The sequence below is a fragment of the Dermacentor andersoni genome, chromosome 2, assembly GCF_023375885.2.
Source record: "Dermacentor andersoni chromosome 2, qqDerAnde1_hic_scaffold, whole genome shotgun sequence".
Taxonomy (NCBI): Eukaryota; Metazoa; Arthropoda; class Arachnida; order Ixodida; family Ixodidae; genus Dermacentor; species Dermacentor andersoni.
In genome coordinates, this window is record NC_092815.1 from 205,993,641 (window position 1) to 206,009,385 (window position 15,745).

Consider the following 15,745-nt stretch of genomic DNA (forward strand, 5'->3'; position numbering starts at 1 on the left):
ATTCTTTAGGGCACTCAGAGGCTTGCCAGTAGTTTTTCTAGGATTTAGAAATCTAAGACCTTCATCTAACGCAAAATAATTAATATTCAAAAATATGTCAGTGCTGATATTACGGCTGCGGCTATTGCCATGGGAGCACCCCCTATGAGCTCTTTTCATAGTTCTGAAGCTCATTTTCCCACAAGGCAGTTGACCCCATTAATGGCGGTGTAGTCTTTTTTGCAAGCAACACATGAACACAGTTTGCTTGTCTTATGACATGGAAAATGCAAATGTGGCTCTCATTATGAAACTGTGTGCAAGAGAAGCACCAGCATATGCAGCTTGCGCTCTATTTGAACCATGGTCGGTTATACCATTAGTTGGACAAATGTGAAATACAGAGAAGTGCCCTTGCACATTAGGAAAAGGGTATACTGCGGAAGACTGACGAAGGTCTTGCTGAACCCAAACACAACTCAAAAGAGTTTCTCCAAGGACAAATTGCATTCACACACTCAGGAATTATATTAAGACTGTTCTGATTCAGATATATCACATGCAGCTTTTGATACTAAATGTTTTGAAGAAACACTACCGAGCCTTTCAGGCTCAGCTGACTAGGAATTTATGACTCTAAGCCAATGAGAAGCCATTGTCTGACCAGTAATGGACTGCAGCACTCTAGTAGGGTGTAGGAATAGGTGTTTTTGAGACCAAATGGAATACGAATTGCATGTGTCCCCAGAAGGCATTCGAACTGAATAGATCAGATATTTTTTGAATAGCTTTCAAATAATGAACAGCCTTGTCACCAACACTTTTCATATCCTGGTATTCACAACAATAAAATGTTTCTGTCATTAAACTGCACATTATAAAGCCTACTTTATTATAAGCCAGAAGAAAGCATTAGGAACAGCTAAGCAGCTTGTTTGTAACTTGGGGCTCTTGAGCATAGGTGATGGTGCATTGTTATATAAAGTATATAAAGGTAACATCATCGGCCAATAATGTCCACGTACACTTTCATGACCAAATCAGACATGCATGTCATATGCGGCAATGGCAGAGTGAAAAACTTTTTTAAAAAAGACAACTTTTTCTTTCTTTAGTTTGAATGACTGCAGCAGATGGTGCTGCTATTGTATAAAGGATGTTGCGATGATAAGTATTCTGATTTAATCTGATGAAAGGGCACAGGTGCTGCATTTATAAAGTGGTATCTATATTTATTTATTTATTTATTTAGGTGGTAAACAATACCAACTACCAAATTCCATGTCTAAAGAACATTTGATCACGAATGATTGTGCTTAAAAGCAAATGTCTGTCTGTCCGAGCAACGCAGCATGCTTAAGTACAGTATGTCCACTGTGGATCAAATGAAACGTATAGCATTTTTGCTTCAATTTGGCAATGTGACATATTTGAAAAGTATCTGAAAAATTTGGGTTTCTTAATAGTGACTATTCAATTTGATGACCCTTGAAAAAGACAAGTCCACTTGTTGAAACGTTGGCTCCCGCTTTTACCATGTTCTCATTTTGCCCATTACCTGAGTTCTGTTATCCACATCATTTGAGGCTATTTTTTAGTTACCTCTACCTTTTCACTTAGAATTTTATTGCAGCTAAATGCTTACTGAATCATTGTTGGTGCGGACGTGCATGGCTTTTAATTCATATTTTCACTTTATTACTGCAAAGCTCGACAATAGGAGGACAAGTGCATTAGAAGCCCCAGCAGAGGCTACCTCATCCGTAATTTATCACTTAACATTTTTTAAAATTTCCACTGTGAACACAGACACAATTATTTAAATATATACATAGGACCAACTTTATATGTTTTTAAAGAGAAGGAGGTGGCTAGCTAACAATTATTTCGAATGCTATGGATAGCCTATGCTTAGCAAATGAATATGTTGCTGTATGTTCACGTCGCTTCAAATTGCTTTGCATGCTTTTTTGACCCTTAAAAAGACCTGCAGACTTCACTGTTCCCTTCGGCTGAGTTATTTATCAATGGCATCTGAAATGCACGGGAATTATATATGCCTCAGTATTGCTTTTCTTTCCAGTAGGCAATGCTAATGACTCATAAAAAAGAAACTCTTCTAATTATTTACATTTATTAGGGATGGAAACATCATCACTTGCATGCAGAGGTCATAAATATATAGAGTTCACTCTATCCGAAATGAGGCCAAGCTGGATTCACTTGAAATCAAAATAAGTAGCAGTCATGTGCAGCTGTGCTTAGACTCAGACTCACAGTAATAAAACATTAGAGATGTTTCACTCATGGACGCAGGTTATGAGCAAGTGTATGGGTGCTATTCCCTTTTCATGCATTGTGCGTAGAATGTTTGCATTGTGGCAAGCCACCTAGCTCGTTGGAACTCTCATATTACTGTCTTGCAAACAGAACCTTTTCTTTAATTGATCGGAGCATAATTTCCCCCTCGGGAATCTCCTGGGCCCACCAAGGCCGCGCCTTTTGCTGGATTTGTTAAGCTCGCGCCCGACACTTAACGCTCACTCGGGGTCGGTAAATTCACACTCAGCCTGCTGCCACTTGAGTCGCTTCACCGTCCATCCTTGCTCGGTGCTCAGCCTCTCAATCACGAAGCAAACCCAGTATGCTCATAGCGCACACAGAGCCTGTAGGAACTGCCCGAGGAGGTCAACTCAGCACGCCTCTGCCTACCCTTTTCCATGACACTTCGCTTAACGCCACCTAGACTTTCCTCTCTTTCCTCTAGATGGCGTTGCTTTGGTAAGTGCATGTTGCCACACACGCAAAGAGATGTCACGAACATACACAGCGAGCAGTGTGGCATTGAAGCATGAATGAAAAGGGCACGAATGCAGTCACAGACAACTACACTGATCTCAACGGTGCGACACCTGGTGCCAGAGGGAAGCGCATATTGCTACACATGAAAAGAAGAGATGCCGTGAACATGCAGAGCGAGCACCGTGGCGTCAAAGCACAAACAGAAAAGGTGTGAACACGGCTGCTACATTGATCTCGATGGTGCGACGGTACATAGGCGCGTGATTCTCTTCTCCAGCTCCAGGCGCCTTCCTCCTCTGGCGCTCGCTTCCCTCTCATTCTCGGTGACAAACATAATATCACCGATTTCACAGATGGGGCATGTACGCTTGTGCGAAAAAAATAAGGGGGTGCAGTTTTGCCGGAAAGGCAAAGCAGTATTAGTGATAGCGAACTATAAAGCAATTACATGAAGGAAGGTTCTTATCATATAAATCCGTGTAAGGGCAGCACCCCCAAATTGACAGCGAATATTAAAAGAAGAATAACCCAACCGAGAAGCAATCGCGTTTGGTGTGCTGATTTCTATCATGCGCAGTGTACTTTCACACGTTGCTACTAGATTTGCCTTGACAAGTAATTACATTATGGAATCACATTGCTTTATGCTAATAATGCTAGTCATAAGTCATGTTCAGAAATTGTTATATATTGTGTAATCTTTATATATGTTATATCTAATCTTCTCAACTGACCTTTCGTCAGAAAAGGGTTTCTTGGTTGTGTCTTTGTGTACTAAAACTTTCACAAGGCGTTACATGGCTTTTTTTATTAATGTGTATTTGCGCGACTTAGTATGCACGAAACACACATCTCCCTAACTGGGACTCAGGCTGTGAACTTGAACTGTCTCCTACTATGAGGTCTTGTACATACTTATATAAGGTGTCCCTTTAGTGAACAATTCTTCGAGGTCACACAAAGTTTCTTCAAGTGCCACTGTTATTAAAGGTAGAGTGTGTGTGTGTGTGTGTGTGTGCACGCGCGTGCGCGCACCTCTGGGTTTTGCATTTCTGGATTCACAGCACTCCTGAGTTCTGCCATGTTGGCGTTCAAAGCCAATCAAAAGAAGCCGTAGATGCTCTCTGAGCCAATCAGAGCTGACAAAATGGTGAACATGGCAGAATTTGACAATGTCTGGAACAGCACCCCAGGTGCTCCAGGCAATTTAAACTATGCACTCTTTGTGCTACCTTTGTAAACATAGCAATTAGGGATATGCAACACCTAACAACAGCTAACAGTAGCACACTGCATGTAATAATGTGACAAATTCCAACAGGAACCCATGTTAGCTATACAACTTGTTTTAAAGGATCCAAATCAACTTCCCATGCCTTCTGCACAGCACCACTAACAGAACTCAACAGACTACAACTACGAACTGACTCATGAGATCAGTCGTTACTCAGTGGGAGAATGCAAGAACGACTCATTTATGTCGCTATATAAAAGGGCGTCTAAAAGGGTTAACCCTTTTAGACGCCCATTAATTCTGTTGATTAAAAACTTACTTTCACCACATTTGTTACTCCTTCAGAATCATAAAATGCATATAGTTGAAGAAAAGATTAAGAATTTTTAATTAATTTTTTATTGAGTTATGTCAGGTCTACAGAATGTGGAATCCATGCGAAAATGCACCTATCCAGCCACTCGAAAACAATTCTTGCTGCAAAACTGTGAAAAACCGAAAAAGAAGTCAACCTGCTACATACAACGACATACTGAGGCCAACAAATCAACACCCAACCACCTACCTTCTCACTCATTTTACTAAAATATTCTGTGCTTGTTATTCAAACTTGCAGCACTATTCCAATCAGAAGTGTTTCAATATGTATGCAACACAATCTAGATATTTTAACTTTCATCAATGTTTTTGCTGTTGATGCAATAACATGGTGTACATAAATGTGTACACAGCGCCTGAAAGGGTTAATGACTGCCAAAATATATGACTCAACAGCTTCCCTTCCACACTTTGTCAGCAGACCTCTGCAACAAGTTCTCCCAAGTTTTCCTAGTAAATCTCTATTTTTCCAGCAAATTGCCTATAACACAGGCACCACATGGCACGGTTAATTGCAATTGAGCCTGATGGGGATCGAATTTCGCGATGGTGACCGTTTCATTTGCACAAGCAGAAGCCTGCTGATTGCGGTACGGAAATTCGATTTTGATTAAAAGTCCCTGTGCGCCATTTACATTAGACTAAATACCAATATCCTGTAGCGTGGGCCTTAAAATGTGTGGTACAACCAACACTGCTTCCCCTCAGACTCTGCGATGAGAGAACGCCCCTCAATTGCAAAGTCCTGAGACCTCGTCACATGTGGGACAAAGCCCCATAAACTTTGTGCGCAAGGATGATCTCATCACTGGGGAACCAGCATCAGTTGTACGTAAGAGACAGGCTTGCAAGAAAACCAAGCAAATTCAGTTAGATATCAAACCCCATAGAAACCTATACAACGTTTCAAAGTGAAATTATCACAGTTTGAAAGTCTGAATATCAGCCTTGAACGAATCTGTCTGCCGATTCCTTCTCTCTCCGTTACTTTTCTTTTTTGCAAGCAGTATTGCTGAGTGGAACAGGCTATCTGAAGTGTCAATGCGGCTGCAAAATCTCTAGGTAATGCCGCTGAAAGTAAGGCACACGATAATGGGGAACAGGAAACAAGACGAACGGAAGGAGAGCTTACAAGGTAAATATACCTGGAAGTGACGAAGCTTCCATAGAAGCCCATACGGTCAAAACATTGCAGGTCATGGAGCTTAGTGCCATCTGTGTGACGAGGGAACACTTCCGGCGCTAATACGTCCATGTGCGTGTGTGTGTGCGTGCATGTGTGTGTGTGCGTGCATGTGTGGTGGTGGTGGGGGGGACGGATAGCTAGTCTCCCCCTCTTACCAGCAAATTAAAAACTTTCCACTTATGTGATGACCTACTAAAATAGTGACTATTCAATCTGTGAACTGAATCGAATAGGAGGATATCCAACTCATCCCTCCAAATGTTCTTAATGTTTGCACAGCCCCACACTTTAGCAATAGGCTATGATGGTGTGCTGCAATATTATAGCGGCTTCTTTAATCTATACTCCGCTATATACTTAGCAAACACCACCACAGAAGCTATGCGAGTACTGCTGTCATAGAAGCCTCGCTCCACGTGTTTTGGAGAGTAGATGTTTTTTTACAGAATAATTACATCATACATTAGAATGTTTGGATGCCAAGTTATGTTGAATCACATATTTGTGCAGCTTTGTGCTTCCAGTATGCGACATTACTATGTGTTGGTCGTGAGGGTTAGCGGTGCGCTGTGGCCACTAATAGCATAAATGTATTGCTCAGCTTGTTCAGTGGTATATAGGTTGAGATCTGCAATGCCTTCTGAGTAATAATTATGCCATATTTTGCAATGTAAAGGGACAACGCCTAACATTACGTCAAATTACACGACGTATACCTACACCTTTCTTCCACATGTGACACTATTTTCTGTTGGCAAATGCGAGCGCTGATGTAAGGTACTTTAGCCTCCACAGTGCTGCCTGCTATGTATGGAACAGAGTATAGGCATCCCACATTTTCAGGATGGAAAAACATTTAAAAAATTTGCCTCCTTAACACTGTCAGCAACATACCGCAGGACAAAGTGTCTTGGCACTGTGTAGGCAATCAGACAACATTGACACCTACCCAATTTTTAAATAATCTCGCAACAGCGTAGACTGGCATGATGGTTAGTGTTGCGTCATGGCACGCAACTGTGAAAGCAGTGATGGTCATAAGCGTCATGGCCAAGTGTCACCTGCAAAGCTACTCCACTCAACGTTTAGACAGGAGAACGCTCTGAACACCCCTGTGCATACCATCCATACATTTGCAGATGTCTTCTGCACTGTACACTGTGAACTTCTATACTGTACTGATTGTCATGCCGGTCGGTGCTCTTGCAAAGTCATTAAAGACTTGGAGAGCTGTACATATATGGCAGGTTTGAATATATCATACTGCCTTCCTCAATAGATGTTTTGGTGCAATTGCAGTACGAGTTGTTAGTATGCAACCATATTGTTAAACCAAATGTGTAAAATCTGTAGAGTCACCTATAAAACATTCAATCAAACCAAGCTAGGTGAAAGGTCGGGCCAGTTTCTGTCCATAAACCACACAGATCCCATGCACTATGGGAATCGGTGTACGCGAAGCTTTCTGTGCTGTTCGCACTGATTGACAATAATTGGTGGCGATCTTGACGACGAATGTAAGTTGATCAGTGGTTGATGCAACAGAAGAGTGGTGAGGTGATGTGAAATGTTAGCTTGAGTGTCCCACTTGCGTTTGCCCACATAGTACATAGACCACACAGTGAGACGTGTTTGCACATTGCTGTGTGCTATTATTCATAGCCAGTGAGAAGGTCAGCACTGTCATTGCCTCAAACAATACATTGCATCATGGACGTGCTGATTTCCTGGACGGCCGCTTGTGTAGCGTCGTCTTGATGCTGCGCTGCTTTAATGCAGCTGTCTGCTCACCCTACATCAGTCATCTGCACGGACAACCTTGCATGGTGTTTATTTTTCAGAAGTATCAAAAATAAAAGTAAATAAAAGAAAATTAAAAAGAAAATTTGAATTTACATTTCTCCAGTTTGTCCGCAACTGTTGTCTAGTGGTAGCATTTAGTCTATTGAAGAGACTCCAAATGAAGCATGCTTTCTAATGTCGCCTTCCTCCTCTCCCGTGTTCCTTCCATGTATGTGACCTACCACAGGCAAAGAGTTTTTGTGACTCCTCTATACCCATTTTCTGCTTCCTTTCTGGACTGCTGCATGTCAGTGCAGAGGTAAGCGCTGCAGTTTCTACAAGGCTCCTTCAGGGGGCTGATGCGTAACTACAGCAGTTAAGAGGGTATTGTGGCTATGTCCAGGGAGATCCAGACGATGTTGTGGCAGTGCCCAGGAAGCTCTTATTAAAAAGGTGTTGCTAATAGACCCTAAACAAGTCATGGTTTCTAACAATGCTTTTCCCATCTCCTGCACTCCTACCATGTAGATAATACATGCTCTTAACCACCCCCAAGTGTCATGCTAGACTGCAACAGTGGAAAAGTCAAAGGTAGAGTTTCGCTTCAGAATACGTTACCTGGCATTCAAGGAAGGCCAGGTTGAGCACCCCGCTTTTAGGACAAGTGTTGTTGGCATTCAAGTCAATGTTGTCATCAAGTCTTACACAAACAGACCCGATGTAACAGCAGCTATGGCCATTAGCATTGTGAGCAGCAGGAGCAGCGGCTTATGTGAAGGCTCAAAAATTCCTTGTTGAGTGACAGCTAGGGATGGCACTATTTAGTTATGGTGGTAAGCAGTAGCTTACCCACTCAAAAAAGAAAATTATAAATGAATTCATTACACGACTTTTCAAGCTCGGTACTAGTAACACTTTGAACATCGCGGGAACGATTAAGTGAACCTAGTACGCGTAGTCTGGCAATTAATGTAAGCCAGAACCGTTTGCCGTAGCCTGCTTTTTTATTCACTAGGTAATTACACAATTCCAGCTGACAGAAGAGGATGACTGCTTCCTTTTCCATGCTGTCTGCCTCAGCTGATCAAAATGCTACGGAGCAAACAGCGGTCGCCACTGGTTGCTGCGAATGACTGCATAAGATCACGGTCAGAGCATATTCAATCGAGGCTGTTACGTGTGCTTTCGTGTCGGTTCGCATGTCCAAAGCAGCCAAACGAAGGCAAAGATCAACCTGTGAATCCGGGCGCTTTGCAAATAAGCGCGCCGCCGAAGTGCGGTATGCGAGACCGACCTGCATCTCCCAGGAGCGACGCTCGGTGGACGATCCGACGGGCTGGCTGCGCCTCAGCAGCTGCTTGACGGCGTCGGGCCGGCCCAGGAGCTCGAAGCGGCGCAGCAGCAGCCGCAGCCAAGCATCGTTCGTCGACTGGCACAGCAGCACCGCGGCCAACAGTGCCACAAACACGGCGAGCGTGCCCGGCCGCAACACGTACAGGCGCACGTAGAAGGCGGCCGCGTCCGCCATCGGCAGCAGTTCGGTGCGAGCTGCTCGCGACACGAGACTCACGTGTGCCCAGAAGATCTCCTGTACAACTTCGCCCTCCAGCTCGTCGTCCATCGTTCGCCCCGCACGATGTCTTGGCGAGGATACGATGCGGCGAGGCAGAAAGTGAAACCGTGAAACAAATCTCTCGATTCTCCGACACTTCACGCTCGCCGTTCCTACAGTGAGCGCAGGATAGCTATGGCAAGAATTCACCCTATCATCCCGTGTGGATAACTGCCGGAAGCGTGCCCTATGTGCTCGAATAACATTAAGCGCCACCAAACAGTGAATGTCGCAAAATTTTAATATCCTTTGATCACAAAGATTTTGATGCTTATATAGGGTTCAGAAAGTAAGCTCATATATTTCGAGTGAATCATTGCCTATTTCGATTGTACTATTTGTTCTTGTGTTTTCCAATGAAATATTCTATGTAATGGTCGTTTCTGAATCTTGCCTGTTCTCGAAACTTGAAACCATAAAGGTCGTGCAAAAGTTTTACTACCGAAAATAGGCGAAGCTGCTTCATTATCGCTATTCCGAGCTACAGTATAGAGGCTAGAAGACCTTCTATACACACTAAGAACAGTTTACACCCTTTGGCGTGCCCCTTCTGCCACACAACGATAATGACGATTATCGTTGTGTGGCAGAAGGGGCACTCCAAAGGGTGTAAACTTTTCTTAGAGTGTAAAAACAGTTGCACTCTTTGGGGTGTATATTTGCCACACAACGATAATCGTCACCTGTCTTGTCCGCATTTCCTTTCTTTACCGCTGCGAGCCCGGTACTTTCCAGTAACGAACGACATGCGTGTTATCAGCATGATAGCATTCCCGACAGGAAAGTAGCGGACGCGGCGCTTTCAAGAAAGGAAACGCATCAACGCAGATAACGATTATCGTTGTGCGGCAGAAGGGGCACTCCAAAGGGTGTAAACCGTTCTTAGAGTGTAAAAACGACGCTTCAGTATAAAAATTGTAGAGTTAGTATAAATAAATGTTATACCAACAATATGACGAAAATACCATAACAAACGAACATGGATTTCACAAATGGTTTCACTCACAGATTCAGGGATTCCTGCATCCATGGATGCCTGTCATATCAGTCGCCAGTCTTATCGTCATCAACAGCGTATTCGTCCGCTACTTTGTGGCGGTATGATAGTTGGCATTCATTTTCACTATTTTACTGTGGATTATTCGATCTTCTGTTCTCATCACGACACCCGACGTGTACTGTGTGCATGTAACATATCTCACAGCCGCTGCGGACAAGTTCATTGAACTGTCGTGTTGTAGTGCGTCTTGCCTCAACGTGCTAACGCGACGTGCTGTCATCGACTGGGTGCGCTTGCATGTCGCCGACCGGCACCAACTTGCAGGGCAGCAGGTAGGCCCCAATGGGCTTTCTCCTCCACTCCGCACGCGTTGTGGAAATCGAGACAGTGCAAGAGTCGGACTTCACTGCGCGGTGGAGCGTTGCAGTTCGGCAAAGAGCAGCGACAACTTATATCGCACGCACAGTTCGATGCGCTAGTTGGGACGAGCATTCAAGCCGATTTCTGTCGAGATACCTGAGAAGCTGACAGTATCTTTCCGCAAGTTTTCCAAATCACAGGAGAGGTTATTTTATGGTCGGTCACTGTTCGGGAAAAGTAATGAAGAGAAAGTCTGCCCGAACAGATTTGTACAGGACAAGTGAAAAACATAGGAATAATTAGACTGGTTAAAATTTATGCTGAACTTAGCCACTGCAGACTTATAGGGGAATTTTCGAGGCAGGAGCCTCCAGAAAGTGTCATCTCCAGAATATTGCGTGTCGTACAGCTTATACCGTGATGGACATTAGTGCTGAATAGCATATCACGTCCATATCGGCATGGTTTCAAAGTGCTGCAAACTTTGTAGTTGTGCAACAGCGCTTTGCATTACGCTCACTGTAGTGATCATATCTCTTTTGTAAAGTTTAACCACTGGTTTCAGCGACTGAACCAAGAGTGAGTTCTGCCATGTGGCCCATGTCCTTGTTGTTGAATAAGGCGCCGAGTTTGCAGTCATCGACTGATGACATGTGCTTCTCAGGATTGTTCAGCCTGAATGGACTGCAATAGAAATAAACTGATTGCCAAAAAATAGAGGCTTGCAAATATTCGAAACTATGTATACAAATTGAATAGTCTTTATTGTTCGATTAGAGAATTCATTATTCATTTCGTTCGAGTATGTAAGGCGTAACAACACTGATTGGAGCATTTTTCCTTGAGCGAGAGAGACCGGTTCAAGTAAGGACTGTTCTGAATGACTCTGCTACAGGGTAGCTGCGGTTGCTGTGCAGGGGCAGCAGTTCCTGAGTGAACGCACAGGGCCGATAACTACTTCTCAATACTTTTTAATTACAAATGCCTCACTCTTAGGTAGCCTATATGCGAGCCTATGTTCTTTCGATTTAGGCAGAGCAATTTATTTATTTGGCCATTTGCTTGCCACGTGTCCATCCACTTAAAACAATGTGTGGAGCTGTAGTATCACACTTACCTCTTTTGACAAACTCAACACTATACACGTGCATCTGGTGACGTGCTGCCCCCTCATTTCATTGCTGTCATTTTCCTGGCACATCAGATAACTGAAAAGCAGCTGTTTCGCATTTACAAGCGCCTTAGTTGATTGGTGGTTCATTTGCAAACAGCATTACATGCATTATATGTGCCTTGTTTCGGAAGGACCAGAGAAACCGCAGAACCGATACATCTTCAGTTTGTATTGAAACAAGAACAAGAAAAAAATTTGAGCGTGCCCACGGCAACCTCTTCTGTTGTCGCCTCCCAGCTCTATCTTCAATCTGTTTCCTTCATCTTCCCACTGGCCAGATTCAACCAAAGCAGCCTTCGAGTACAACTGCTGATTCAGTCTCTTGACCACTTTTCCTTCAGGTGTACGAAGCAAGCATGCCCTTACTAGGCCATCCTGGCCTGGGAAAACCTTTTCTACCTTGCATAGTTTCCACTGCATTCTTTTATGTGCTTCTCCAAGGAGGAGCTCACATCCTTGTATATTTCTGTCACCAGCCGTTATTGTACTAGCACATTTGAGCTCCTTTAGGTACTCTTGTTTCCATCTTGCCCACCATGCTATCATTGTCTGTTTTCTTCTTTTGCAGTAATTCAACAAAGTGTGTTTGCTGGGTTTGCCGTCTCCTGTAACGTCCGCAGGTGTTATGGGCTGTGGCTCGTTGAGATTGCTATACACGTAAGAGGCCAGCTGTTAGTCACTCCTGCCTCAACAACCACAGTTCATAGTTCTTCATTTATAATTCTACCTCCTATAGCTTTGCTCATTGATGTTTTAAAACTTCTGACGATACTTTCATAAAATCCTCCCCACCATGGAGCTAACTCTACAGTAAACTTCTGTTTGATTTGCATGTTGCTAGTGTATTCTTGAACCCATTCATCTTCCATCCTTAGGATTTTGTTTCTCTTTTTTGGACTTCTTGAATGCTCTTGCATTGCCAATATAAATTGTACATAATCCTCTTCTGGCTGTGAATCTTCGGGAGGCTTATTTTGTATGAATGCTTCAGATGACATACTCTTGACTAACTCCAGCTATACAGCTCCTGTTACTGCGCGAATCAATATCACAACATAAAACTTCATAACTTTGCTGCCCTTCTCAAGCATTCAGCGTTCCAGTGAAGTCTATACCAATGATGTCGAATGGCCTTGTCTTTGTTATCCTGTCAGCTGGGAGTGGTGCCATTTCTTGTGCCATTGGTCAGGAATTAAATCTTCCGCATGTGATACATTTCTTTATAATGTATCTCACTTACTGTCGACCACGCACAATCCAAAACAGGTCCTTAGATGCATTAGTGTTAAGAAAACTCCACCGTGCATGGTTATTTGATGCGCACAAAGCACTAAGAGTTCTGACTAGCAACTCTCCCTCGGCAATAGAATAGGGTGCTTCTCGTCAGAGCTGAAATTGTTGCATTGAAGCCTCCCTTTCACTCTTAGGATGCCTTGATTGTCTTTCAGAATGTCCATGCCGTACAGGTTCATCTTGTCATTTATTTTTGTTAATTTCTTTTCTAGCATCATCTTTTATGAGCACCAACTCTGCCGTGTCCAACTCTTCTGCTGTTAGCGAACCTGCTCTTGCTTCTTTTCTGAGATTTCCAACGTAACACATCACCCATGCTGCAACTCATGCTTGTCACAATCTCTTCTTTGCCTTCATCATCTGATTCTGATTTAATTTCATAATCAGGCCTTTGTTTCTCACTATCAATCCACGTGGCTCCCTTCCACTATAAGTCACTGTTCAGCATATTCATCTTAATTTTCCCTGTCATCAAATGCACAGAATTTTCTTCACATTTAACATAACCCCATTGACTTTTGCTGGACTTGCTCTTGATTTCATCTGTGTCATAATTCTTTCATTTTGGTTAACCTGATCCAACAGAGCACAATTTGAAAATCAGTTCAGTATTTCACGGTGCTTATTTTCGTGATGAAATTATCAGTTATGAATTATCAGGTATGTAAATAACCAACTTGACGGATACTGTGGTAGCCAATAACTTGGGTCTTGGCAGAGTAATTTCTTTGATTGGAGTGACTCTACCTTTGGCAATAAATTTACTCCTTTGCGTCCATCTGAGTATATTGTTACTATGTATGCTGCTTCTTCATACGCCGTGGGACTTGCATCTGAGAAAACATGTATAGCTCATGCTTTCACTTCAGCTTGCCTGTTGTAGTCACAGCACCTGTTTACAGTGAAATTATCCAGGTGCTGAAGCTCTTCTGCCCATTCTTTCTATGCTAATTGGTGCTGGCTTGGTAGTGGGTTGCCCCATTGTAGTTTTTCTATTGAAATCTTCTGTGGCAATAACCTGGCTCTAACTGAAAGTGGTGTCAAAAAGCCTAAAGGGTCGTATAGCCTCACTCTACCTTGCAGAACCCGCCATTTCGTAAGTTGTCTAATATCAATGTATTCTCGCCACGTAGTGTCTGGAAAACTCGGTATGTCTTCGACAAAGTTCCATTTCTGTCCCAAAACCATGATTTGTCCCTCTTTTCTGATTCTTCAATCCAAATCTTCCTCTTATTCATCAGATATATTTTGTAGTTTGGTGTTATTCTAAGTCCATTTTCTCAAGTTCATCCCTACTTTATAAAACATAGCTCTTACTTTTTGTACAGTTCAGCAGCTTGTGAACATTCGTCTGCTCTGTGCAAGACGTCGACATAAATTTATTTTGAAAGCTGTGCAACAACTACGGGGCATTGCTCGTCGAAGTAATCCAAATGTCGATGAATTGTGGCTGCGAGAAGAAAGCTACTTGGTGTCGTGCCGAAAGTTACCCTCGTCATCTGCCATGTCTTTATCCCCATGCGTGGCATAGCTTCACTGGGTATTTCTTCCCACCACAGAAAGTGCAGTGCGTCTCGGTCATGTTCATGTATCGCTATCTCCAGAAATGCTTTTTCCACGTCTGATAAAACTGCAATCCCGTGCTGTCGAAAGTTCATCAGCAAACTTGTGATGTCGGGTTCAGGTTGGGTCCATTTTCCAAGTTGTCATTGAGGGATTTTCCTGAGTTATGGCTTGATGGTGCATTAAAAATGATGCATACCTTTGTCGTGGCTCTTTCTCTCTTGATCACTGCCTGGTGTGGCATATAATAGACAAATTTGTTCTGCATGTCTGCAGTTTCTTTAAAATTTTCTGCTACTTCTCTCTTGAAATACTCATGGATAGCCTTGTCGTGGGCCTGCAGGAAATCGCCTTCCTTGGATAATTTTTAGAGCGCAGCTCTTTGGCGTCCGTTCCTGGGTTTCGCGTCGGCGTTGTCGTCGGCCTCGTAACCAGCTCCGCCCCCCTTTCATCCCCCCAGCGCTAGCAGCGACCGACTGATACCGCTGGATGCCGCTGACGCCGCTAGAGAGTCAAGATAACGTGACTGCATAGAACACCGTCGCCGCCATGCAGAAAGAGGAGGAAAGGGTCCCCCCCCCCCCTGTTCTTGTGTGGCGGATAGGGTGCTCTTCGGTTGCCGACGCGCCGGTTATTTCACGTAGGCCCCGGCACGTCGACGAATACGTGACCACCTTCCCACGGCTAGACCTGGTTCTTAGCGCTGCGGAAGCGAGGGTATCATATTGTTTGTGTCGGCATCGGCGGCGTTGTCCCTGAAACCAACTCCGCAGCTGGGGTTGACTCACTATCGGCGTCAGCGGCATCAGTCAGTCGCTGCTATCTCTTCCCTCCTCCCTTTATCGTGTTGTCCGCTTGCTGCGCGCGCTTCTGCCCCCATCGTTTGCCGCTGGGTGTACACGCCGCCCCCCTCCCCCCTCTTCCTGCGAGTCTCCAGTTGTCAAAGCGCCGGCTCGAACTTAATTCCTTTCTTCGCTCCTCCTCCAATGCAACCCCTGTGCGGTGGCAATCAGAGAGCCAGATCGGTGGGACGTCGTGCACTTCCTGCAACTCGCATTAACCGTCCATCGATCCACACCGATGTTAGTAGTGGGGGACTTTAATGTTGACATAAAGACAAACAGCAATTTCCTAACACTTATGCGGGAGAACATCCCGTTCCTCTCGCTCGTAACGCGTCCCACGGCTGTGACAACCTCGCGAGGCACTTGTATAGATCTCGTCTTTGAGAATCAAGCATTGGTGTACCAAGTCGAACATATATCAGTCTATTTCTCCGACCACAAAGCTTCCTTCATGACTGTCAAGAACTGTTAGTGGAGTCTTTGTTAAAGGAATACGTGTGAAAAATAAACAAAAAAATTCTGTGATAGCGCATACAT

General features: G+C 43.9%; 2 protein-coding genes across 3 annotated transcripts in view; one reads left to right on the top strand and one right to left on the bottom strand.

Moving 5' to 3' along the window:
- The window catches only part of LOC126540198 (protein phosphatase 1L), a 48,603-nt gene extending 39,249 nt beyond the window's left edge, over positions 1 to 9,354 (bottom strand). The window contains exon 1 of the mRNA XM_050186989.2: positions 8,656 to 9,354. Within this exon, the coding sequence (XP_050042946.1) occupies positions 8,656 to 8,982 (327 nt within the window). The 5' untranslated portion in view covers positions 8,983 to 9,354. The remainder of the gene's footprint in view (positions 1 to 8,655) is intronic.
- Positions 9,355 to 10,052: 698 nt separating this feature from the next.
- Positions 10,053 to 15,745, top strand: part of LOC126540205 (uncharacterized) — a 52,369-nt gene continuing 46,676 nt past the window's right edge. For both annotated transcript variants that reach the window (XR_008614442.1, XM_072286613.1), the window contains exon 1: positions 10,053 to 10,305. The gene's annotated coding sequence lies outside the window, so the exon portion shown is untranslated. The remainder of the gene's footprint in view (positions 10,306 to 15,745) is intronic.